This window comes from Tribolium madens, unplaced genomic scaffold (genome assembly GCF_015345945.1).
Source record: "Tribolium madens isolate multiple individuals breed KSU strain unplaced genomic scaffold, Tmad_KSU_1.1 Scaffold_91;HRSCAF=231;Tcas5.2_LG7, whole genome shotgun sequence".
Taxonomy (NCBI): domain Eukaryota; kingdom Metazoa; phylum Arthropoda; class Insecta; order Coleoptera; family Tenebrionidae; genus Tribolium; species Tribolium madens.
Genome location: NW_025401063.1, coordinates 2207501 through 2231136, shown reverse-complemented (window position 1 = coordinate 2231136; position 23636 = coordinate 2207501). Strand labels below are relative to the sequence as shown.

General features: G+C 33.9%; 2 protein-coding genes across 7 annotated transcripts in view; one reads left to right on the top strand and one right to left on the bottom strand.

The window, feature by feature from the left end:
• The window catches only part of LOC123010983 (transcription factor IIIB 90 kDa subunit), a 28641-nt gene that overhangs the window by 1383 nt on the left and 3622 nt on the right, over positions 1 to 23636 (top strand). For both annotated transcript variants that reach the window (XM_044408218.1, XM_044408217.1), the window contains exons 4-9: positions 18217 to 18366; positions 18427 to 18520; positions 21016 to 21148; positions 21199 to 21289; positions 21467 to 21604; positions 22827 to 23033. In XM_044408218.1, the coding sequence (XP_044264153.1) occupies positions 18217 to 18366; positions 18427 to 18520; positions 21016 to 21148; positions 21199 to 21289; positions 21467 to 21604; positions 22827 to 23033 (813 nt within the window). The remainder of the gene's footprint in view (positions 1 to 18216; positions 18367 to 18426; positions 18521 to 21015; positions 21149 to 21198; positions 21290 to 21466; positions 21605 to 22826; positions 23034 to 23636) is intronic.
• On the bottom strand, positions 1052 to 11818 carry LOC123010985 (BTB/POZ domain-containing protein 6). Of its 5 annotated transcripts, none has more exons than XM_044408220.1 (6): positions 11661 to 11818; positions 11074 to 11340; positions 4685 to 5084; positions 4410 to 4626; positions 2164 to 2529; positions 1052 to 2115 (listed from the first exon to the last, which is right to left on the bottom strand). In XM_044408220.1, exons 2-6 carry the CDS (start codon positions 11300 to 11302, stop codon positions 1648 to 1650), a joined length of 1680 nt encoding a protein of 559 aa, XP_044264155.1. In that variant the 5' UTR covers positions 11303 to 11340; positions 11661 to 11818; the 3' UTR covers positions 1052 to 1647. The 5 variants fall into 5 exon arrangements, with proteins under 5 accessions (XP_044264155.1, XP_044264156.1, XP_044264154.1 ...); XM_044408221.1 differs by having other exon boundaries at positions 4685 to 5081; positions 11391 to 11812; XM_044408219.1 differs by having other exon boundaries at positions 11391 to 11811.

Below are 23636 nucleotides of genomic sequence, written 5' to 3'. Positions count from 1 at the left end.
TTGTAACTGCAGCTACTAGGGTTTTTTTCATTTCCAAAAAATCACCAGATATTAGAATTTTTACGAAAATTTTCACCAAACTAACATGCCACAGACATTAATAGTCATCCGATATACATTATTCAATGTTGCCAACGTAATTTCATAGTCAAATAGAACTATGTATTTTTAACCAATTTGGTGATTTTATTTTTTTTTAAGAAAGTTTGGCTAAATAATCGAGTTTCTGGTTAAAACACGTGGAAAATGCTCGAAAACGATGTAAAAAATTAGTGTCACATTTATTTTGAGCTAATTTACTATATTAATAACTGAAAAAATAGTTTATTAATTAGTGTATTAATTTTTTGTTGTAACTGCAGTTACTAGGATTTTTTTTCATTTCCAAGAAAACACCAAATATTAGAATTTTTACGAAAATTTTCACCAAACTACTCGTAACATGCCACAGATATTAAAGTCATCGGATATACATTATCCAATGTTGCCAACGTAATTTTATAGTCAAATAGAACTATGTATTTTTAACCAATTTGGTGATTTTAAAAAAAAAAAATTTTAAGAAAATTTGGCTATATCATCGAGTTTCTGGTTAAAACACGTGGAAAATGCTCGAAAAAGATGAAAATAATTCGTGTAATTTATTTTGATCTAATTTCCTATATCAATAATTGAAAAATTAGTATATTATTTTTTTTGTTTAACTGGCAACACTGCGTCATCGATAACAAATTAGAAGGGTTAGAATAAGTCAGTGTTCCCAATGGATTTTTTAAAACAGTCATAGTCACTTTTATCTCTACGTTGGCGTCAAATTTTAAATCTTGGGACAATTTTGACATTCAAATTCAAACGTCAAACTTTAATAGGAAATTGTCATTCATTTTCGACAGCTGGTCACTGACATAAACAGTTAGAAAAATTACCGATAATTCAGTGTTGCCAATTTGACACAAAAATTTATAGTTACTCGATGTACATTATTCAGTGTTGCCAATGTAATTTCATAGTCGCAGGTCACTTGATCAGAAAATTGAATAAAAGTCGCTTGAAACTACCAAGATATATATTTTATCAAATTATTTGTTGTATCACATAAGTAGTAACGAATATCATGGCAATGTAAGCAAATGTTTGCCGTATAAATATTGCTATGCTAATAGTTACTCTGGAAATATTCTCGTAGTAACAAAAGAGTAAAAGAAACAAAAAATGCTAAGCTAATTTACACGTCTGTATTCATCGAACCCTGTTTGGTTAATACATGGACTCGTCTGCTTTATATAATGCAACGTCTTAAAACCTACTGGCATTATATAACTTGTCTGAGTTAAAACAGTACATGGTTATCACTTGAGAGGCAAAAATCTGTAAGACATTTCGAAAAATATCTAATGATTAAGCTTTCTTACGGGAATATATCATTTTAGTATTATATATTTTTTTAAACAAACTATTTACAGTATTTGTATTTCATGTGAACACAACATCTTTTGGAGATATCCAGTTTCGTTACAAAACAAAAAATTATAAAAAAAAAACATCACCTTAACTAGATTATAAATAAAAAGTCCCTTAATTCACAGCACTTTAAACAAACAGAAAGTAAAGAATTCACATAACGTTCGAACAAAAACCCGACTGGTTCTAGTGTTCTTCGTATGTCGGTCCATAAAAAATAAGTTCCGGAATTTGACCGCCTTGTACTCCTGTTCCGTTTGTACTTTCCGAGGAACATTGAAATTGAAACGTCACTTGGCCAACAGTCACCTCACTCATACCCTCCTGTCCGAAATAACTCAATTCGCCGCCGTCTAGAATCGCCGAAGCGGTATAAAACGACTCGGGTTCGATTTGAATCGGATTGTCGAAATACACATGAAACGTATTGCTCGAGCCATCTGAGAAAAATTGTGTGTTGTTTTCGGCCAAGACGCGACCTAAACGTTTCAGTTCGATTTTGACGCTGTAGTCGGCGGCGCCGTTCGACGACCCATACAGACCGAAACCGACGACGAAAATGCGACGATCGACCGAAAACTGGATGCTATCGCAACGCCCTCTATACCGCCATTGGTTCGACCTATAGGCACACGATTGAAACCTGTGACACACCTACAAAAAAATCGTTAATTCGTGATTGGTGGAGATCAAGCAATGAACCTGAGATTTTAATCCAGCTCGTGGCTTGATTGGATATTGCAGACTCGGCTTGTTATTCGCTGTAAAATGAAAGAAAATATTTATAGTCTCTTCTTGCGTCAGAATGCCCATTTGTGCAGCACCGTTTGCGAATTCGTCAAGTGTCATCGTCGGGATTCGTATCAAGTAGAGGGCGTTGCCCAATACCACTCTTTTGTTTTGGGGGGTGGGTTCAATGTCTTGACGGATGCATTCAGCCCCCGCCCAATTCAAAGCCGCCTCGAGTAAATTCATCTCTTTGCAATTTAATGTCTCACGAGCCAAGACCGATTCCAGTGTTGACATGTCAATGTCCACGAAACCCTCCGATCGCAGCGCCATCTCGGCCTACAAAAAACAAATGCGGAATTAGGATCAATTTACAAATCAAGGGAATAAACAACTATTTTAATCCCGAGAATTTAGATAATGCCAGAGGCTACCGAAGGGGGCCGAGGGCATTTTCTTTCAAGGGATTAACGAACGATGTTTATTCCCGAGATGCATACAAAAGTTTCCTCCCAACAAACTAAATTAATAACAACATAAGAAAATGATAAATTTGCCAAAATATTCAGTTCATTCAGTTGCAATTTTAAAAGAAGACGTCGATATCAAATTTGGTTTCATTCAATTTCAGTTTATTTTAAAATCGGTGTTTCATTTATTTTATTCCCGAGGGTATAAAGTACCAAATTATTAGTCAAAAACAAGGGAATTAAAGCTTCACTTTATTCCTAGTTTGGAGAAAAGTGCTTGTCCTCAGAATAACATATCTGTCAAATTGATCATTTGGTAACAAATCTACTATTTTGACAACACCGTTTTATATTTGATACAAAAATTTTTGTATGGTGAGAAGTTACAATTATTTTCCTTAACTAATAGGTTATCTGGAATCTTTAAAGTGTAAGAAATATTAAAAGTGTGCAATTTTGTCATTTTGTTTTCTCAACATAAGTTGAAATTTTTATTTAAATTGGAATTAAAATTCATAACTTTACGCGGGCTCGTGACCAAGAAAAAAAAAGAGTGATTAAAATTCACAATTTTGTATGATTGCAGTTGCAAGAAAATTTCAAAAAAGCGAAAAAAAAAAAATTGGTCAAAAATGAAAAAAAAACTCAAAACTGGAATCTTTCAAGTGTTAGAAATATTGAGAGCGTGCAATTTTGTGTCATTTTGTTTTCTCAACATAAGTTGAGATTTTTTTAAGATTTATTTAACTTGGAATTAAAATTCATGACTTTACGCGGGCTCGTGACCAAGAAAAAAAATTGGTCAAAAATGAAAAAAACTCTAAACTGACCCTGTTTTATGCAATATTTTACTTGTCATTATAACTGTTTTTTTTTAATAAAAAAGTTTTAAATTAAATCCCTGTTTTTAGTAAAATACCATGTTTATTAATAGATTTTTACTGCGTAACTTTCTTATGGTAAATTTTTGGTTTTTATAGTAAGTAGTCCAATTTTTATATGCACTAAACTTGTTGAGAAAATTCACAAATTTAAAAACAATTGTGATATATATTTTTTTTTAAATAATGATAATACTGTTATTTTTATCTTTAATAATTGTTGCACTTGCATTTTTACTCATTTGTAAAAAATACACAAATTGTACGTGGTATTGGTTATTTTAAATGGTTATTTTGATGACGTCATGCGCGCGCTTTTTCTGCGTTCTGATTAGTTGAAAGTTGCCAGGCAACGTATTAGTTAGGAACCTTGGGATGAACAGGTGAAATAAGCTCGCCTCGATGTTTTTATAATCCATATATTAACAACACAATGGTACATACATTTAGTTACATTTCGGGGCAAAAAAACACATCAATGCTGTAAATATGTGGATTAAAAACAACAGTGAGACTAAAACAAGCACAGCAATCGACAAACTTATACATTTTATTTTTTTTCTTAACAATAAAATGAGCACAAGTCGGCCGTTACGTATACTTAAAATTAAACTTAAGATATGTGTGTGGTGTATAAAATTGTTGAGCATTTTCGACAGAATCACATACATAATTTTTTTTTTCGTTTTATCAATTTTGACTAGACATAGATCAGCCTTGGCAGTTGGTAGCGTTTTAACGAGTTTGTTAACTAGTTGAGTGAATTTTTGATACAGGCACTGAAGCTCATGTGCCTCTTTTGCGTTTGTTTGCATCGTTCAGGAACGGTGCTTAGATCTAAACAGGACAGGGAATGTGTGAGACTCACCTGAGCATCAATCACCTCCCAACATCGTTGCATCAGTTCCGGTTCTTCGAAAAGTCGCGATTGACTCAACAAAAGACAGGCATTTTTCGCAGTCAGACTAGTTTCGAGATAATTCACACAGGCACGCGCCAAATGGGGCACAATATATTTTTTCGCTACGTATAAAGTTGCAAGAACCGTGTCCGCCTCTAGCTGGATCTCATCGCAGTATAAATATCTGTGCAGAAAACAACACATTACCAAACTGGTGCAACTTTTTCGCTCTTGTGTCTTACTTGAGTAGAGTGAGAAACGCAGACGGTTCAACGTCAGGTACTTCGATTTCCTCCTTGCATTCGGCGAGTCCGCCGTAAAACATGGCATAGAAGACGGAACTTCCGGTCGCGAGGACGTATTTGTGTGCGGGGATGTCTTGGGTGGCGCCGGGGCTGCCGACGATGAACCGGACATCGGCCATGAGGTCGTTGTTGAACATGGCGGCGTTGCGCTCCCTCACTGTGGGCTTGCTCGCCTGCCAGTTGGGGTCGAGAGTGCCCGGGGGGCCCGTGGGCGACACGCAAGGACTAGAAGGGGGCGAGCCGGGAGCGCTGGCAGGCTGCATCACCTGCAAGTTCTCTCGTTGCGAGATGATGTGCGGCGGGGAGAGACTGAGAGCCCCATTGTTGAGAGTTTCTGCTGTTGAGAAAATCAATTTGTAAAAAAGGGATTTACAGATTTTGCTAAGCACACTTGGCAAGGGACACTCACCGTTCATCCATGCATTCGTTTGCGAGACGGATAATGTGTCTTGGGGGCGTTTCACCGGTTTGGAGGCTATTTTTGAGTATAAATTGGACATGGCCATTGTTTTTAGTGGGATAACAACAACAATAACAAAATAACTAAAAGCGAGACTGCTACACGGCCGCCATTTTGTACGTTCGTTGCTTTTTTGTTTCGCTTTATCCCCGCCCTGCTACACCAGCGCCGTCTTGTGGCGTTATTTTAGTCAATAAACTGGTATGTTTATGGCACGCAACGCAAACCGGTCAATAAAAAAACATAATTTGAATTTTTTGCGCACATAAAATTCTCCATTATCCACTTTTTTCAAATTTCAAGCGTTTAAAATACAATAAAATAAAAAAGTCTTTATATCAAGCTAGCGTAGAAATTTAAAACGTATGTCCCGGATGATACAACTGCGAAATGTCAAAATTAATATACGATTTGTATGGGAAAACACTAAAAATATCTCATTTAAGAATGTTTTGAGAGCTTTGATAGAACAATTGAACTTGCTTTTAATTTCTATGAAATAATTTTTTGACATTCGGACTCCCTTCCGACATACGTCCTCAATTGTTTTTGCTTGTTTTTTTTTTACATTTTTCCTGATGTTATTTTGATTTGACATATGTCAAACCTGTCAATAGGTCAGGTCCAACCACAAAAACCTGTTTCTATTGAATTAAATAACAGTGAATCGACACAGAAAAAAAATGGCGGCCTTATTGTTTATATGGTTGTCTATGAAAGGAATTGACGTTGCAAATGTTCAATTGTATTGAAATTTTTCGCAAATAATTTCTATTATTGCCGTACAATGACATTTAAAATTGTAAAAAAGCAACTGCATAATGACGTTTAATATCAAGTATGACATTTCATGAGGTTAATAAGGTCATTTAAAGGCACTAAAAATGCACAAAATATTTTTGTTTTGTGAATACCGATGAAAAGTGAACGGTAATTTTTTTTTTTTTTACTTTAAATGCATTCCCTTGAACTTTATTATTTCATTTTTTATGCAGGAAATAAAAACTCCTTCACGTTCATTATGTAAACGTTTTTGTGTGAAACACCCAAATTGCAAGACTAGAAAAATTGATTTATTTTGAAACAAGACAGGAAACTACATCGCCACCTTTTCTCATCCCCCACTAGATGGTGTTGCCTTGTTCAAATTTGTCACAGCTTAATTAAAAATATATACAAAAAATGTTTGCAACACTTGTCATACTTACAGAAAAAATAAAATTTTGGAATATTTTCACAAACATTGAATAACAAATGTTCCATTTTTCAACTAGAATGCCAACTGGTCACCTGTTCGCAACAATTGCTGAAACAGGGCCCATTATTTTCCAATTTAGGGTAATTGAAGGGCACCGGAAAAATCCCTCATTCAACAACATACAGGGTGAACAAAAAGTATGCAACCAAATGTTTTTTTTATAAAGTAATATAATTAAAAAGTCCTTCTATCAAGTAGACATACTAGTTGAGACGTATGTCGCAGGGCAGTTCGTATGTTAACAAGACGTCAAAAAATTATTTTATGAAAATAAAAAGAAATATTGATCTACACAAATTGAATTTTTCTATGAAACGCCTCAAAACAGTCTAAAATGAGATATTATTGGTGTTTGTTCATACAAATAATAATAATAATAAGGCATTTTCGTATATACAGGTGCGCCAGAACTCGCACCCCAGCGAAAATTTTCAATTAAGGTAAGATACCAGGAACATGAAAAATTTTTCTTAAAAATTCTGTCAAAAAATTTTGACATTTATTTTTTGACATTTGACATTTTTTATGTCTATTATATTACAATTATATAGTAAAGGTACAAAAATTTTGCCAATAAAAGCCACAAATAACATTAAACAGATTACAATTTAGGATACAGCTTCCTTGTTTCCTCTTTTATTAGCCTATAGCAAAAAAACTAGGAAAATTATTTTTCCAACAGAAATAAATTGAGTCAAAGTGCAAACTTTAAACCCTCATAACTTCGAAATTTTTATAGATAAAATTCTTTAAACATTTTTTCCATGTTCCTGGTATCTTACCTTATATGGCATTTTTCTCTGGGGCGTGAGTTCTGGCGCACCCTGTATATATAAGAGAAGCTATTTTTTATTCCCTCGATACATTAATAACTATTCTTAAGATTAAAATTTTTGATTTTTGGTACGTTGCGTTTTTTCATTCACCAATATTTTTTTTCTGGAAGCAAATTTGTATACAGGTTCCTACTTTTTGTCCACCCTGTATGTGTAGCTGCTATTTACAAAATGTTTATTATTCCTGGACATGTGTGCGTTTGTTTGGTTACATTATCGTTGCAAACATGTAATACCCTTGTTTTTTGAAAAGTATGTGCTATTTTCACGTCAGCGTGGATTGTTATAACAGCACGATGAGTAACGACCGATTTCCCGTGACATTCGGTTGAAGTGTTGCCAATTGATCTAACTGTTAACATACTTTACATTGTGTGGATAGAAAACTGACGAAATCTAGTTTAGGAGTTGTTAAAAATAAATCCTGAATAAACTTAAACTAATTTCGCTGATTTTAATTGATTCACGTGCAACGACCTAATCGAAACATTTGGCAATTCTTGRAGCTGTTACATAATAAATTGATCGTAGCCGAATTGCCAACTATAAAATTACTATAAATCGAAGAAATTTTATTTCGGTTTTAATTAATTCAGTGTTGCAATGAAACCGTTAACGAAACGAATGACCTGGTAAATTTAACACAAATTATAGTGCATTCAAGGACGTCGATTTCAAGGTTTAGTTTATTTAGATGCACATTTTGCAAAAACCGAGAAAAAATTAATTATGTAACGTTTGTTTTTTTTTTAATTATTAGTAATGATGCTTAGAATCATTACCACTAATAGTGCATTACCTGACCTAAAGTTAGCTTAATCGCACCGATTAATCTAAAATACTCCAACTTACAATTTACTTTCTAATTAGGAGAGATATTTACACGAGATGTATGAGAAAATTTGTCGTTTTGTCTTGTAGCACATTGCTTTTCATTTATTTCAAGTGACTCGAAAGTTGTTGCACAATTTTTCCTTTATTAATAAGTAAACATTATTGTTTTCGTTGATTTATTGTGTCTTATTTTCTGTTTCACATGGGTAAATAAAAATTGCACAATTAATAAATAAAAGCATGCAACTGACTCTCCCGTAATTACCCGCATTTGCAACACTTTTTCACAGAATCAAATTAACACCACAAAACTTAACAAAATCAACAAAAAAGCTAATTAAACGAGTACGTACGCACATGAATTTGTATTATAACCATGGATACATCTCGTTTCTATGACAATATCACTATTTAATAATTGCATTACTCATAAGCGTCGAGTAAAGGCCGGTCGTTGGGGTTTAAAAAAGTGCTTTTTAATGTCTAGTTTTTTACACTCTTTAAGGTTTCTAAAGACCTGTCTTTTTTTCGTTTTGTTACCAAAAACCGGGACGAAAGTCCCGAGCTTACTTTAAAACTGTTTTGTGGAAATCCGGGTAACCGGAATTGGTTATATCCGACAGGAAGTCATCCGAGAAATCCGAATCCCGCGTCCTTTGCTACACACAAGCAATACTTTCCTATTTATAAACAAGCCCAAGCCCCCTGTATAATATTTTCATTCATAATATCTTTTTACAAAAATAAACCTTGAAAAATGTTCTAATTGTGCAAACATTTTAAAATAGAAAATAATTTTAAAACAAAAAGATCAAATGATTTGAGGCCAGGACACTACAAATTTTAAATAAAAAAATAGAAGCGTTGCTGTGGATACATTCTCATTTCATTTTGCGAATCCGATAGTAAATATATACAAAACATATACAGGGGGCGCCAAAACTTGCGCCCCAAACACAAGATACCACAAACATGGAAAAAAGTCACAATTTATTTATTGTTCAAATTTCGTTCTTAGTGGTGTTAAAAAAAAAACATTATTTTAAGTAGTTATAGCTAGAGAGAATTTTTAGCAAAAAATATCCACGGACCTCTATAGTCGAAAATAATGATTTTACAGAGTTGAAATTTTTCAGTTAAAAAAAACTCAAAAAATCTTCTTATTATTCACTCTGATAATTCAAAAAATCTTTGCTTTTTCTGTAATTTTTTTACAAAGATGTTGAAATACATACATAGTTCACAAATTTTGCACTTATTTGTGCTAAAACACGACATTTTAGGTAATTATCTTTAGAGACAATAAAAATAAGAAAGAACATTGGCAAATTTTTGCTCCACATTTTAACCCTCTTTCTGTTTACTGACGTGCTTTTCTACAGCAATATGCAACAGATTTTACAATGTTGAAATTTTAGTATTAAATGGTCGATTAAATTTCAGTTTTTAACATTTTTTAAAATGGTCTTTGCTTTTTGTATACAGGGTGCGCCAGAACTCACGCCCTAGGGAAAATGCCATGTAAGGTAAGATTCCAGGAACATGGAAAAAATGTTAAAAAAGTGTATGTACAAAAATTTCGAAGTTATGAGAGTTTAAATTTTGACTGTATTTATTTCTGTTGAAAAAATAATTTTCCAAGTTTTTTTGCTGCAGTCTATTAGAAGAGGAAACAAGGAAGCTGTATTCTAAATTGTAACTCTGTTTAATGTCATTTGTAGCTTTTATTGACAAAATTTTTGTACTCATCAGTATTATTAAATAGACATAAAAAAATGGCAAATGTCAAAAAATATGTGTAAAGATTGTTTGACAGATAGAATTTTTAAAATATTTTTTCCATGTTCCTGGTATCTTGTCTTGAAATTTTTATCTGGGGCGCGAGTTCTGACACACCCTGTATAATTTAAATAAAACAACAACAGAAATAAAACACAAAGAGAATAGGATTAGAAGACGAAAAAAAAAAGAAACAGAACAGATATTGAATAGAAAAAAGAAAAAAATAGGACGGGTATGTAATTTGGATAAAATGGAAATAGCAGAAGATTAGAATGGGTGTAAATTAAAAAAAAAGATAGCAAAGATAAAATAGAATTAGAATAAGAATCGAAAAAAAGTAGAATCAATATCGAATTAAAAAATAACAATTAAAACTGAAATAAAATAAAAATTGTAAAATAGAATCAGCAGAGGAAAATGATAGAAATAGCACAGAAATTTAAAAGAAATAAGAGTATTTATCTGGGGCGCGAGTTCTGACACACCCTGTATATGCGAATTTGATAGTATGAGTTCTATACACTACACCATTATTTCTACATAACATTTGCGAATCCGATTGTGTGAGATTTTCAAAATTTTCATAAAAAAATTGCGAATTCGGTAGTGTGAGTTTCGTATGGGGGCAAGCGGCTATGCCGCGAGCTCCACATTATTTCCACTACACTTTTGCGAATCTGATAGGATTTGACCACTGTTTCTAGTTTCGAGTCCTTAAACCTAAGGTACAAACGAAAAGCCGCTTTATTGAAAATATCATTTGAAAAACAATAAAATTGACCAGTATTTAAATATTGCACTAAAGAGCAAAAGTCTACGACTGGTTTTTTCAATTTATTTACAAATTCCGGAGCTTTTTTTTGGAAGTTTGGGTAACCGGAATTGATTTCGTAATCGTTTTTTTTTTTTCAAACAAACAAAATAGAAAACAATCAATTGCTTATCTAAAGTGGAAAGTAGTGTTGCGACTCTAGGACGAAAAAAACCGATGTGATTTTTGTGGGAACTTTCTTTTCGTCTTTTTGCAAATTTTCGCTTCAAGGCCATCTTAGTATGAAAGCGCAAGCGGCAAAACAAGCCAAACTCGTTTGAATCGAATTCGAAAAAAAATCCGATCGCATTGTCCCAAATTTTCGATCGAAAGTCGTCCACTAACCTCTTCCTTGGAGGAACTGGTTGTTCAGGTCGTCTTCGTCCTGGTCGAAATGGTCGTCGTCCAGGGTGAAGAGGTTGTCCAAGATGGAGACACTGCTGGGTGACTGACCGTGCCCTTTGCTAACGTAATTGGCGCACCGGTACAATAGGTACCAAATATCGGTCTGGCCTAGTACCCAGGCCAAAGCGTGACGCCCAGCATTCAACCCAGCTTGCTCTGCACCCAGCATAGCAAAAAAATTCGATTAAAACATGGGTTCTGAGGAGTCTGAAACGAAAAATCAACATTAATCGGACGTTACTCGATTATTTACTCACGTTTTTGAATAGACTGGAGGCTAAATTGCTGTAGAAGGCTGATCACGCAAATATTGTCATTTCGAAGTATGCAATTTGTAATTTTGAGGCGCAATTGCGAAATAAAAATCGCTTAGTGGTACACTATTTTGTTTGTTTATCACGACTCTCCAATTAACCAATAAAAAACAAATTTGCACACGCGTGGAAAAATGTCTGGTTTACCGCAAGGTTAATTATTGGGACCAATCTTTCACTTTTTTTTTCATCTACAACCGAAAATGCACTCACTTTTTGCGATAAGTGGTCACAAATCCGACTCGTTTTGCACTTCTGCAGAAATTCACAATTTTGGGAAATCGCTGCAGACTACAAACTATCACCAAGTCGAAGCACTTCTCAAGCACTCTCACCTGGACGAAACAATCACATGAACTGACGGTACGCCGACATAAAGCGTGCTTTCTTCAGTAGTACTTCTACTTACACCGAGTTTCCCGACCAAGGCTGCGAGATGTTGAGGTCGACGGGTGATTTCAGGTTTCCACCGATTTATTTTCTGCATTTCTCGTCAGTTTTTCACAAATTTTCCTCGTGGAAGCCACAATCGGCGTAATGGGAATGGTGGGACCTTGGAAGATTTTTTTCACATCGTCTAATTAATTGAGTCAATTGTATTAAAATTGGATCTAGTTTCTAATTTATTTGATTTATGATTTTTGGTGGTTTTGTTTGGGTCACTCACCGGTGGGTAAATAAGGAGTGGTCTGTATATGAATTTATGAAAAATAAATTCTGTTTTTTTCCGATAACATCAGGACTCAAGAATTTGAATTTCAGAATAACTAGATCTATTTTGCTAATGCTATTAAAATTTATTCTTCAAAACGTTTCCAAATTAAGTTTTTCCTACGATTTTTTTCCCGAAAAATCTTAAATGTGTTCTTTTGCTTTGGCATTTCAATGATATTTCGCATTTATTTGTTAATTAGCATCACATTAAGTGAATAAAATTTTGCAAAAATTGCTTGTATAAACAAAACAAAACGGGGCCTCAGCCGAAAACATCGACAATAATACAAAATTTTTATTACAACTAAAGAGAGGATTAATGTGGAGCAAAAACTTGTCAACAAACTGTTTAATACTAAAATTCCAACATTGTAAAATCGGTTGCAAATTTTTGTAGACATTCAGATCAATAAACACAGAGAGGGTTAGAATGAGGAGCAAAAATTTGTCATTGTTGATATTTTTGCTCCTTATTGTCATTGTCTCTAAAAATAATAACTTAAAATATTGTGTTTTAGCACAAATAAGTGAAATCTGTTTAAAAATCTTCGTAATTAAAAAAAAATGGAAATTATAGGGGTGTGTACATCTCACACTATCGGATTCGTAAATGTTCTGTAGAAATAATGGTGCAGTGTAGAACTACACTATCAAATTCGCATATAAAGGGTGCGCAATAATTCGCGCCCCAGAAAAAAATTTCAAGTAAGATAACATACCAGGAACTTGGAAAAAATGTTTTAAAAACTCTATATCAAAAAATTTTGACAATTATTTTTGTGACATTTGCCATTTTTTATGTCTATTTAATAATACTGATGAGTACAAAAATTTTGTCAATAAAAGCTACAAATGACATTAAACAGAGTTACAATTTAGAATACAGCTTCCTTGTTTCCTCTTCTAATAGACTGTAGCAAAAAAACTTGGAAAATTATTTTTTCAACAGAAATAAATAGAGTCAAAATGCAAAATTTAAACTCTCATAACTTCGAAATTTTTCTACATACACTTTTTTAACATTTTTTCCATGTTCCTGGTATCTTACCTTACATGGCATTTTCCCTAGGGCGTGAGTTCTGGCGCACTCTGTATACAAAAAGCAAAGACCATTTTTTAACTGAAAAACTCACTAGACTCGATGATAAAAAATGTCAAAAACTGAAATTTAATCGACCATTTTAATAATAAAATTTCAAGATAGTAAAATCTGTTGCAAATTGCTGTAGAAAAGCACATCAATAAACAGAAAGAGGGTTAAAATGTGGAGCAAAAATTTGCCAATGTTCTTTCTTATTTTTATTGTCTCTAAAGATAATTACCTAAAATGTTGTGTTTTAGCACAAATAAGTGCAAAATTTGTGAACTATGTATGTATTTCAACATCTTTGTAAAAAAATTACAGAAAAAGCAAAGATTTAAACACTTTTTGAATTATTAGAGTGAATAATAAGATTTTTGAGTTTTTTTTTAACTGAAAAATTTCAACTCTGTAAAATCATTATTTTCGACTACAGAGGTCCGTGGACATTTTTTGCTCCTTATTTTAATTCTCTCTAGCTATAACTCCTTAAAATAATGTTTTTTTTAACACCACTCACTAAGAACGAAATTTGAACAATAAATAGAGTGTGAATTTTTTCCATGTTTGTGGTATCTTATATTACTTTGAATTTTTCTCTGGGGCGCGAGTTCTGAAACACCCCTGTATAATTTCAAAATCTTCGTAGATAAAAAAATATGTTAAAAAGCATAGAGCTAAAAAGCAACATTTTTTGTTCGAAATGGCCTCTTCATTAAACATTTTTTGAGAGTTATTATGGTGAATAAGAAGGTTTTTGATATGTTTTTGATTAAAAATAAAAAATCTGTTGCAAATTGCGGTAGATCATTGGATCAATAAGCAGAAAGAGGATCAAAATGTGGAGCAAAAAATTGTCAACAACTAAACTAAATATGTATTTAGTTTAGAGTTCTGTTGATATTTTTACTATTCTAGACGTTATCACTACGTAAAATACTGCTTTTTAACACAAAAAAGCCAATTTGAGAAATCTATTTCAAAATTCACGTAACATTTTTGTCCCAAATTGCCGTTTCATTTAACACTCAGATTTCTGATGATTTTTTAAAGAAATGATGCTAAATAACTGGCATTTAGTTTGCTGTTTAACATTAAAATTTCAACATTGTAAAATCTGTAAGAAATGCAATAGACAACTCGGTTAAATAGTTAAATCATTACAACCTAGCAAAGGATGTTTTTAACTTTACTGTTAGCAATTTGGAATAAACATTAGTGGAGAATTTTATGTCTCTCAGTACTACTTCTAGGAATATTAAATTCTCAATAATGGACTTTTTTTGTTACTTTGTAATGCATTCAGTGTCTCATAAATCCGTTTTAAATTCCGGACTTGCAAAACAGCGACCTTTACTTACAGGAACTAACAATTATCATTTTCCTTATAAGAATTTTTCTCATGTGGACAACATTTCAATGTTGTTACACATTTGCATACATCACATCATCCTCGTCAAAAATCCGTTGCAAAAGAAACGCTAATGGCGTCCCCATTTATTTAACTATTTATACAATCGTTGCAAGAATTTTTAAAAAGTTAATGCCACACCGCGTGATTGTTAAAATTTAGCAACAGATGATTTGTTTGCTCACTATGACTCGGCAAATTTATCGAATCATCGCCGAAAAAATGACATTGCCATCGAAAATTGCACTGACATTGCAATTTCAGGTCATTAAAATCAACCACATCGACATTGAATCGCAAAATCTCGATAAACTATAAATATACAATATTTCGATATTGCTAAACTAGACTTTAGAAAGCAGGTATCCTGTAACAAGTGCCATTACAAAACTGAAAAAACTACGAGTGAACGTAAATCGGTCTCGGCAAAGTAAGCGTGACTTGCAATTTCACTCCCCTGAAAAAATTGTTCGAGCCGAAATTTGAAATTCAGTCAAGGACATTGATTACAGCATCACCGAAACGGTACTTGCTAAGCATCTATTGCCAAACTAACTGTTCATTACTGACATATTTTCTCAAGTCAACGACCTGTCAGCAACTAATGTAATCGAATACGTTACAAAGGTGCCCTCCGGTATGTCACCTCGTAAAAACCATCGGCCCTTAAGAAAGCCAACACGAAATGGATATTACGCTGGAAGTAGGTCAGCTTTTATCAGACTTCGTTACACTCCACGGAGCCACTTCCTCGATTGATTCGTTGGGAAATTTTGACGAGTTTTCGAAAATTTTACGTGACTTTTGACACGACAATCAAATTACACAATGCTGGAATATTTGCTAGCAATGAAAAACCAATTTCGATGTATTTAACGTTTAACGTCTCATTGTTTGGAATTAATTACAAATTAAGTCAATTCAAACCGTTTATATGCCTTAGACCACCAAGGGAAAGTAGTTACAAATAAACACGACGCGATTTGAATCCGATATTAAAATTGTTGAAACATTTTCTTGCACAATTTCGTCAAAAATTCGACTTCCGTCGAGAAATGCTGAATCGTCTCCACTAATTAAAAATTCCTGTTTTCGTTACGGACGACCTTTCAACCGGTTTTTTCCATGTGACAATTGTATTGTATTGTAAAAAGTGTGACTACAAAGGACTCGCAACTGACCGTGAAAAAAAATTTTTCTAAATTACATTGTGTTCCAAAAACAAAATTGTTAATTTTTTGATAGGGTTTTAACCGGCGCGTATCGATCGTCCGCCGCCGAGATAACAAAGCAAACATCGAGAGAACTGTATTTTTCTCGTAGGACAAGAAAAATGTACTTTTGTTTGAGTGTTTGCTCGTAAAATATTGCTCCTTATCTTTATTACTCGCAATGAATTATCCCTCCAAAAATTCGATTTCAAATACCAAAACGGTGTGTGAGTTATCTATTAACGTACTTTTCATATTTTAACGTTTTTCTCAAACTTTGTTGTTTGTAAACATCACCTTGAATGATAATAAAACTGCATAAAACTACAGATAGTTGAAGCGTGAGTCAAGTAAATAAAATTCTCGGAAACGAAATTTAATTAATTAAACTTGACAGAAACACTATTAGAAAATGAAATTCAAGGTCGTCTTTCTTTGAAAGTGAAATTGGAAAGTTTCATTTTCATGTGGTCGAAAAAATTGATCGCTTTTTTTGGGTTTGAACGCACTAAAAGCCTCTTAAAATTATTTCAGGTTCGCGGGTTCATAATCTTCCATCACAATTAAAGCTTTATTTCTCAAGAACATTAAACTTTATTTCGGGTTTAAAGCCACCACTTTGATTGTTTATCTCTCTCGCGAACTTTTCCATTTGATTAATAAACCTAGTAATTCATTATTTATTTGTTATTAATTACTGCAATTATTTTAAACGCTTTCTTCCAGCACGAATTCTAGTTATTTGCAAGGTTCACGTTTTTTTGTTTATGAAATAATTCAATTCAGCGAATTCAGAGAAAAATCAAAATACATGAGGATTATCGATGCGCAATTACCGCAAACAAGGTTTTAATGTTGTTAATTATTGTTTAATGTCTATTACAAATGAAAAGGATTTTTAATTATTTTATTCACAATCGTAAAGTATTATTACTTTGCATRTGAAAAGTTGGAAAGTATGACATTTCATGATATGAAATTTTAGRTTRAGGTTGGGAAGTGGTCACTTCCTTATCAGTTGATATGTAATATGATGTTTGTCAAAATTTGATAAATTCTTTATTGATTTTGTGTTCCTTAGGGAGGATGATTGTGAATAAAATAATATAGAAACCTTGGTGGTCGTTGCTTCATCTCACCTCACCGCGTTGGTCATCAAATTTCACCTTTGTAATGAAACACCTCCCACCTCGGTATACAGGGTGCGCCAGAACTCGCGCCCCAGAGAAAAATTTCAAATAAGATAAGATACCAGGAACATGAAAAAAATGTTTAAAAAATTCTATCTGTCAAAAACTTTTGACATATATTTTTTGACATTTGACATTTTTTTATGTCTATTTAATGATACTGATGATCTTGTATATGTTTTTTTTACAATTATTTAGTAAAGGTACAAAAATTTTGCCAATAGAAACCACAAATAACATTAAACAAAGTTACAATTTAGAATAGAGCTTCTAATAGACTGTAGCAAAAAAAACTTGAAAAAATTATTTTTCAACAGAAATAAATATAGTCAAAGTGCAAAATTTAAACTCTCATAACTCTCATTACAGATATGTTTTTTAACATTTTTTCCATGTTCCTGGTATCTTACCTTATATGGAATTTTTCTCTGTGGCGCGAGTTCTGGCGCACCCTGTATAATCTACTATTTCACGTTGAGTGAATGTAATGTCATGAAAATGTCTGCATCACTGCCTTAGAGCCACATTCAAAAGTAATTGACTCTGATTTAAATAATTGTATACATCAGTTTAGAAAAATCACAAGGCGAGGTTTCACTGTATATGCAGTTGATTAATCAAATTTTGACAGGCGGCTGTGTTCGCATTGCTGACCCACAATTCAAAATCGAGAAAGTATGAAAGTACCTGATGAAAATTCATCATTTTAGAAAAATTTCGCCGGAATTTCATGCTCCATAAAATTACAGAAGCGAATTAATTAAAATAATTTACGCGAGAAACAGTAATAAATTAAACAGTAATAATTACGTTGAACTTTAGTACCATCGCAATGGTACTACACGTTTTGCAACTACCAACACAATTCATTTCAATGGTTTTTCTCTCGATTTTTCGGCTGCTCTACTTTTTCTCTCTTGTAACCTCCGGTCGTGTGAACTTTTCTCTCACAATAAAAACACAGCCACAAAATTGCAAAAAATGAAATTATTTCTGAAAAATCCTGAAAATGTTCGAAATATGTTTTTTCACACAATGCAACTGGTTAAAATGCTCTACGATGAGTATTTTTCGAGATATTGAGCCTACTTTTCCCTCTCATACAATAAAAAACCATCGCACTTTCTCGTAAGCAAAGATCACACCAAATGATCGATTTCAGACCCTTGCCTCTATATTTTACGCTTCGCTGCTAAGCTGGAATTCGGTTCGAAAACACAACAGGTCGCCAACACCGCCCTCAGACTTGTGCAAAGGATGAAAAGGGACTCGATACATTCGGGCCGACGTCCTTCAGGACTATGTGGGGCAGGTAATCGACGCAATTTTTCATCAACAAATTGAATTTTTACAACACCGTTTCTATCCACAGCTTTACTCATCGCCGCAAGATTGCACGAATTCGGACGCTCGGCCAGCGACATCGTCAAAATCGTCAAAGTGCACGAGTCCACCCTAAGAAAAAGGTACACAAGTAACCGTCATTTGTAACAGTTACACGCAGAATAACCGTCACTTGTAACGGTTAACTAGTTACAAATAGAACTTTAAACTTTAGTTTCTTGATGGTTACTACCTAAGCAGTAACTGTCATAATAATTACGATTACTTAGTCACTTAGTCATTTACTAAACACACTGATCGAATTTAGGGACACCCCGTACATAATAACCGGCATTTGTAACCGCTAACATAGCTACAAACTATACTTGAGCTTGTTGACAGTTAGGTAATAAGAAAACCGTGAATTATAACCACCAAATTGTAACTATCAAAGTAAGTAAGATTAGGGTTGCTTTATTTCATTTTTTGGTAAACGAGTTCGGGGACACAAGTAACCGTCATTTGTAACAGTTACACGCAGAATAACCGCCACTTGTAACGGTTAAGTAGTTACAAATAGCACATTTAACGTTTACCACTAAGACACTTCTCGTCATTTTATACACAATTTTAACTGTTTTGTCGATTTAATAATGTGTTACTAATTTACGTAATATGCTATAGTTTTCAATAGTTATAAGTGCTACCTTCAACCACATACAATTGACAAAAATGATGAAAAATCATTTTATAAAAAAACTTCTCACTTAGTAATTTTCTTATAAGCCCTGATGATGAAATAATAAAATTTCGAAACGTCGGCTATTTAAGGAAAAGTCTTTTATTTGTCCTCAACTCGTGATCCACTATATAAACAAATGATGCAGGACGTTAACACAACTAACAATAGCACATTTAACTTTAGTTTCTTGATAGTTACTACCTAAGCAGTAACTGTCATGATAATTACGGTTATTTAGTCATTCTCAAACACACTGATCGAATTTAGGGACTCTCTGTATAGAATAACCGTCATTTGTAACCGCTAACATAGCTACAAACTATACTTGAGCTTGTTGACAGTTAGGTAATAAGAAAACCTTGAATTATAACCCTCAAATTGTAACTATCAAAGTATGTAAGATTAGGGTTGCTTTATTTCATTTTTTGGTAAACTGATCGAGTTTGGGGACACCTTGAGGAGATTAACCGTCATTTGCAATGCTTAACGTAGTTACGTAAGTACTTTTAACTTTAGCTTGTTACCGGTTACTAAGAAAACCGTGAATAACAACCAAATCGGTAACTGTCATAGTAACTACGATTAGGATAATTTTTTTCCATATTTTGGTGGAATGACCGAGTTCGCGGAGACCTTAAGTAAAGTAACCGTCATTTGTAACTATTAACGTAGTTACAAACTATACTTTTTACTTTGGTTTCTTAATGGTTACTAAGAACACCATGAATTACAACCAAATCAGGAACTATAATAGTTACTTTGATTAGTTGTTTTTTTTCATTTTTGGGACTCCTAAGCAGAGTAATTYAGTCATTTGGAACCGTTAACATAGCTACAAACTATACWTTTCACTTTAGCTTGTTGACGGTTAAGTACTAAGAAAASTGTCAATTATAACTACCGAATTAGTAACTGTCATAGTAACTAGGATTAACGTTGCTTTGTTCCAATTTTTGGTAAACTGATCGAGTTCGGGGACACCTTAAGGACAGTAACCGTCATTTGCAATGCTTAATTTAGGTAAATACTATAGTTTTCACTTTAGCTTGTTAACGGTTACTAAGAAAACCGTGAATAACAACCAAATTGGTAACTGTCATAGTAAAAACTATTAGGATTATTTTTTTCCATTTTTTGGCGGACTGAACGAGTTCGCGGACACTCTAAGTAAAGTAACCGTCATTTGCAACGGTTAACTACAAACTATTCTTTTTACTTTGGTTTGTTAATGGTTAACTAAGAACACCGTGAATTACAACCAAATTTTTTTTTTCATTTTTTGGGACTCCTAAGCAGAGTAACCATCATTTGAAACCGTTCACATAGCTACTAACTATACTTTTCACCTTAGCTTATTGACGGTTAGATACTAACAAAACCGTGAATTATAACTACCAAATACTAAACTGTTATAGTAACTAGGATTAAGTTTGCTTTGCTCCAATTTTTGGTACACTGATCGAGTTCGGGGACACCTTAAGAACAGTAACCGTCATTTGCAATTCCTAACGTAGTTACAGACTATATTTTTCACTTAAACTTACTAATGGTTACTAAGAAAACCGTGAATTACTACCAAATCGGTAACTTTCGTAGTAACTACGATTAGGGTTATTTTTCTTTCCATTTTTTGGTGGACTGACCGAGTTCGTGGGCACCCTAAGCAAAATAACCGTCATTTGTAACAGTTAACGTAGTTAACTATACTTTTTACTATRTTTGYTAATGGTTACTAAGAACAGTGTGAATTACAATTAGCGTTGTTTTTTATTTATTTTTGAGCAGAATAACCGTTAACGTGGTTACTTTAGCTTGTTGACGGTTGCTGAGAAAACCAACCAAATCAGTAACTGTCATAATAATCACGGSCAGAGTTGATTTCTTCATGTTTGGTAGACTGATCGAGTTCGGGGACACCCCGAGCAGCGCCCTGACGCTGGAGGAGTTYATGACCGTAGACCTAGAGGAGGAGCAGGACCCGCCGTCGTTCAAGGCGGCGCGTAAAAAGGACAAAGAGCGTCTTCAAAGGGTAAATAATCTTGTCGCTTTGTGTGTGTTTGCTTGATTTTTGTGTCGCAGTTGATGGAAGAGGAGGCTGAGAGTATAACCGAACTCCAGCAAGAGATCGAGATGCAGTTGAATAGAGATGCGAAAATGAAATCGAGAAAAAGTAAGTATCAAAGCGAAGCACTCCGGTGAAGTGTAAGCGTTTTCGTGTCGGGCGAGTAATTTTTCCGGTCGTTGTGTTGACAAAAATCAAAGTTTGGCGGRTTGAAAACGCTCTTATTTTGGACGAAGTCGGTGGTGTGTTAATTAAGTTGGCTCGAGGCTGTGCTTTATGTTGYAGAGAAGGAAAGGGACACGGAGGAGATACAGGAGACCAATCGGTTTATTCAGGAGTCGACKATGGGGACCATCAATCAGATTATTCAAGAGGAGGCGATCGACGATCCCCAAATTGGAAAAGAAMCGGTCAAGGAATTGGGTGAGTGATTAATTCATTATCTAAAAAAAACACGAGTTAAATTACCAGTAAAAAGAAATTAAGGATAAAGGAGCACAATGCGAATAAAAATGATTAATTGCCGTCAAAGTGTTCGACATGTAAACAATAATCCATAATGCGGAGATGCTCAACAATATTTGTAAAATAATATTCTAAAACATGAAAATCAATTACAAGGGATAAGTGGTATTCGTTATTGTGTTTGGACATTTATGACTACAAAGAAAACAAGGCTAGTGGAAAAATTACAGCGATTCAAAAATTTCAGTCAAAATAAGTCGTTTGAAATTATAATTTTTTAATAAATTATTTATTAAAGCGTTTTATTATTTTCCGGACGCGTCCTTTGTGGATTTGCTTTTCAAAAGTAAAACGTTGAAAATGTAAATAACGTTTTAATGAACATTTAAAAACCTTGTGATTTTGATTAACCCTCACCCAATAAATTCTTACGATGTGACGGCTACTATAGTTACGGGTAATAACTGTCAATTTTGACAACTATCACCATGGATACATTTCCACAAAATCAAACAATACTTAATTACTGTCATTCTCTCATTTCTTGACCCTTACCAGTGTGGTAACTTTGTAATTCAATCATGTGGTAACCCGTTTTACGACTGTTATTTCTTGCCCTACAGATTGTTATCGCGGTTACGGTAACTGTCATTATTAACGGTTATTTTTATATCGTAACTGTCAATTTTGCCAACTATMATCATAGATACAACATTTTCACATAATCAAAGAATACTTCATTGCTGCCATTTGCAACGTAACGGCCAAACAACTCTCATTTATTGACAGTTAGTAAGATGTAGTAACTGTTTGACGGTTATCGTAACTGTCATTTGTGTGTGGTAACCCGTTTTACGACTGTTGCTTAATGGGCAACAAGTTGTTATCGCAGTTATGGTTAGTAACTGTCATTATTAACGGTTACCGCATGTTTTTCTTGTCAAAAAATAATGTTTAGGTCCGGATATCGCCAGTATGGGTCTGGCTAACAACTGGCCAAACAACTCTCATTTATTGACAGTTAGTAAGATATGGTAACTGTTTGACGGTTATCGTAACTGTCATTTTTGTGTGGTAACCCTTTTTGCGACTGTTGMTTAATGGGCAATCGCGGTTACTGTTAGTAACTGTCATTATTGACGGTTACCGCGKGTTTTTCTTCTCAAAAAATAATGTTTAGGTCCGGATATCGCCAGTATGGGTCTGGCCAGTTCTCTGGAGGACACTTCAAATGCCGTGCAGCCGCCGCAGCCGCTAGACGTGGACATGACCTTCGACGATATCGACGACGAAGAATTAGATTCTTATATTATGAGCGAGCACGAATCGCAAAATAAAAACGCCATTTGGTTGGAGCGAAATGCTGACTTTTTGGAAGCGCAAAAAAGTAAGTAAAGAAAATTCCTTTCGACATTTATTTAATATCTAAAAAGCCCACGAGTGACGTCAACGTTTCGTTAGAGATTTTTTCAAGCAGCAAAATCGAGAGTTAATTTGCAAAGACGCGCCCGAGATTTATGCAACTTGCATTCAATTATCTAAGTACTTTGAATTTGCGAATTAGTCTAAGGGAGGAGTGGTAATTGTCTAATAGTTAATTGTTATCATTGTTGGGTAATGAAAGGCGTGCTTTGTTGGCTTTTAGGAAGAATCGTCCAGGAAGTTTCTACATTAAATTACATCAATCAGCGATCCGTTCGCCTTTTGCAATTTCGTTAATTTTAGTCATTTATTGTCGCTTAAAACGTTTATTTAAAACCTCTTTTATATTGTGTCATACATTCAGCAGCGCGATCATCGATTATAACCACGTCGTGCTACTGATTAATTGAATTTTACCCTTCCGCGGAACTTCCAGTTGGCACATTCACAAATTGGATGCGATTAAATTCAAATTCATATAAATCCAGAAATTATGGGTTCGAATTAACGTTATCGCAAAATCGAAACGTGACCCGAATACCAGAAACGCAACTTATAAACGAATTAT

Coding starts and splice junctions, on each gene's coding strand:
- LOC123010985 (XM_044408220.1), bottom strand. CDS start 11,302: ATGCTGGGTGCAGAGCAAGCTGGGTTGAATGCTGGGCGTCACGCTTTG. Junction 2,530..4,409: donor GGGAGGTGATTGATGCTCAG/GTGAGTCTCACA, acceptor TGTTTTTTGTAG/GCCGAGATGGCGCTGCGATC. Junction 2,116..2,163: donor GAGCTGGATTAAAATCTCAG/GTTCATTGCTTG, acceptor ATTTTTTTGTAG/GTGTGTCACAGGTTTCAATC.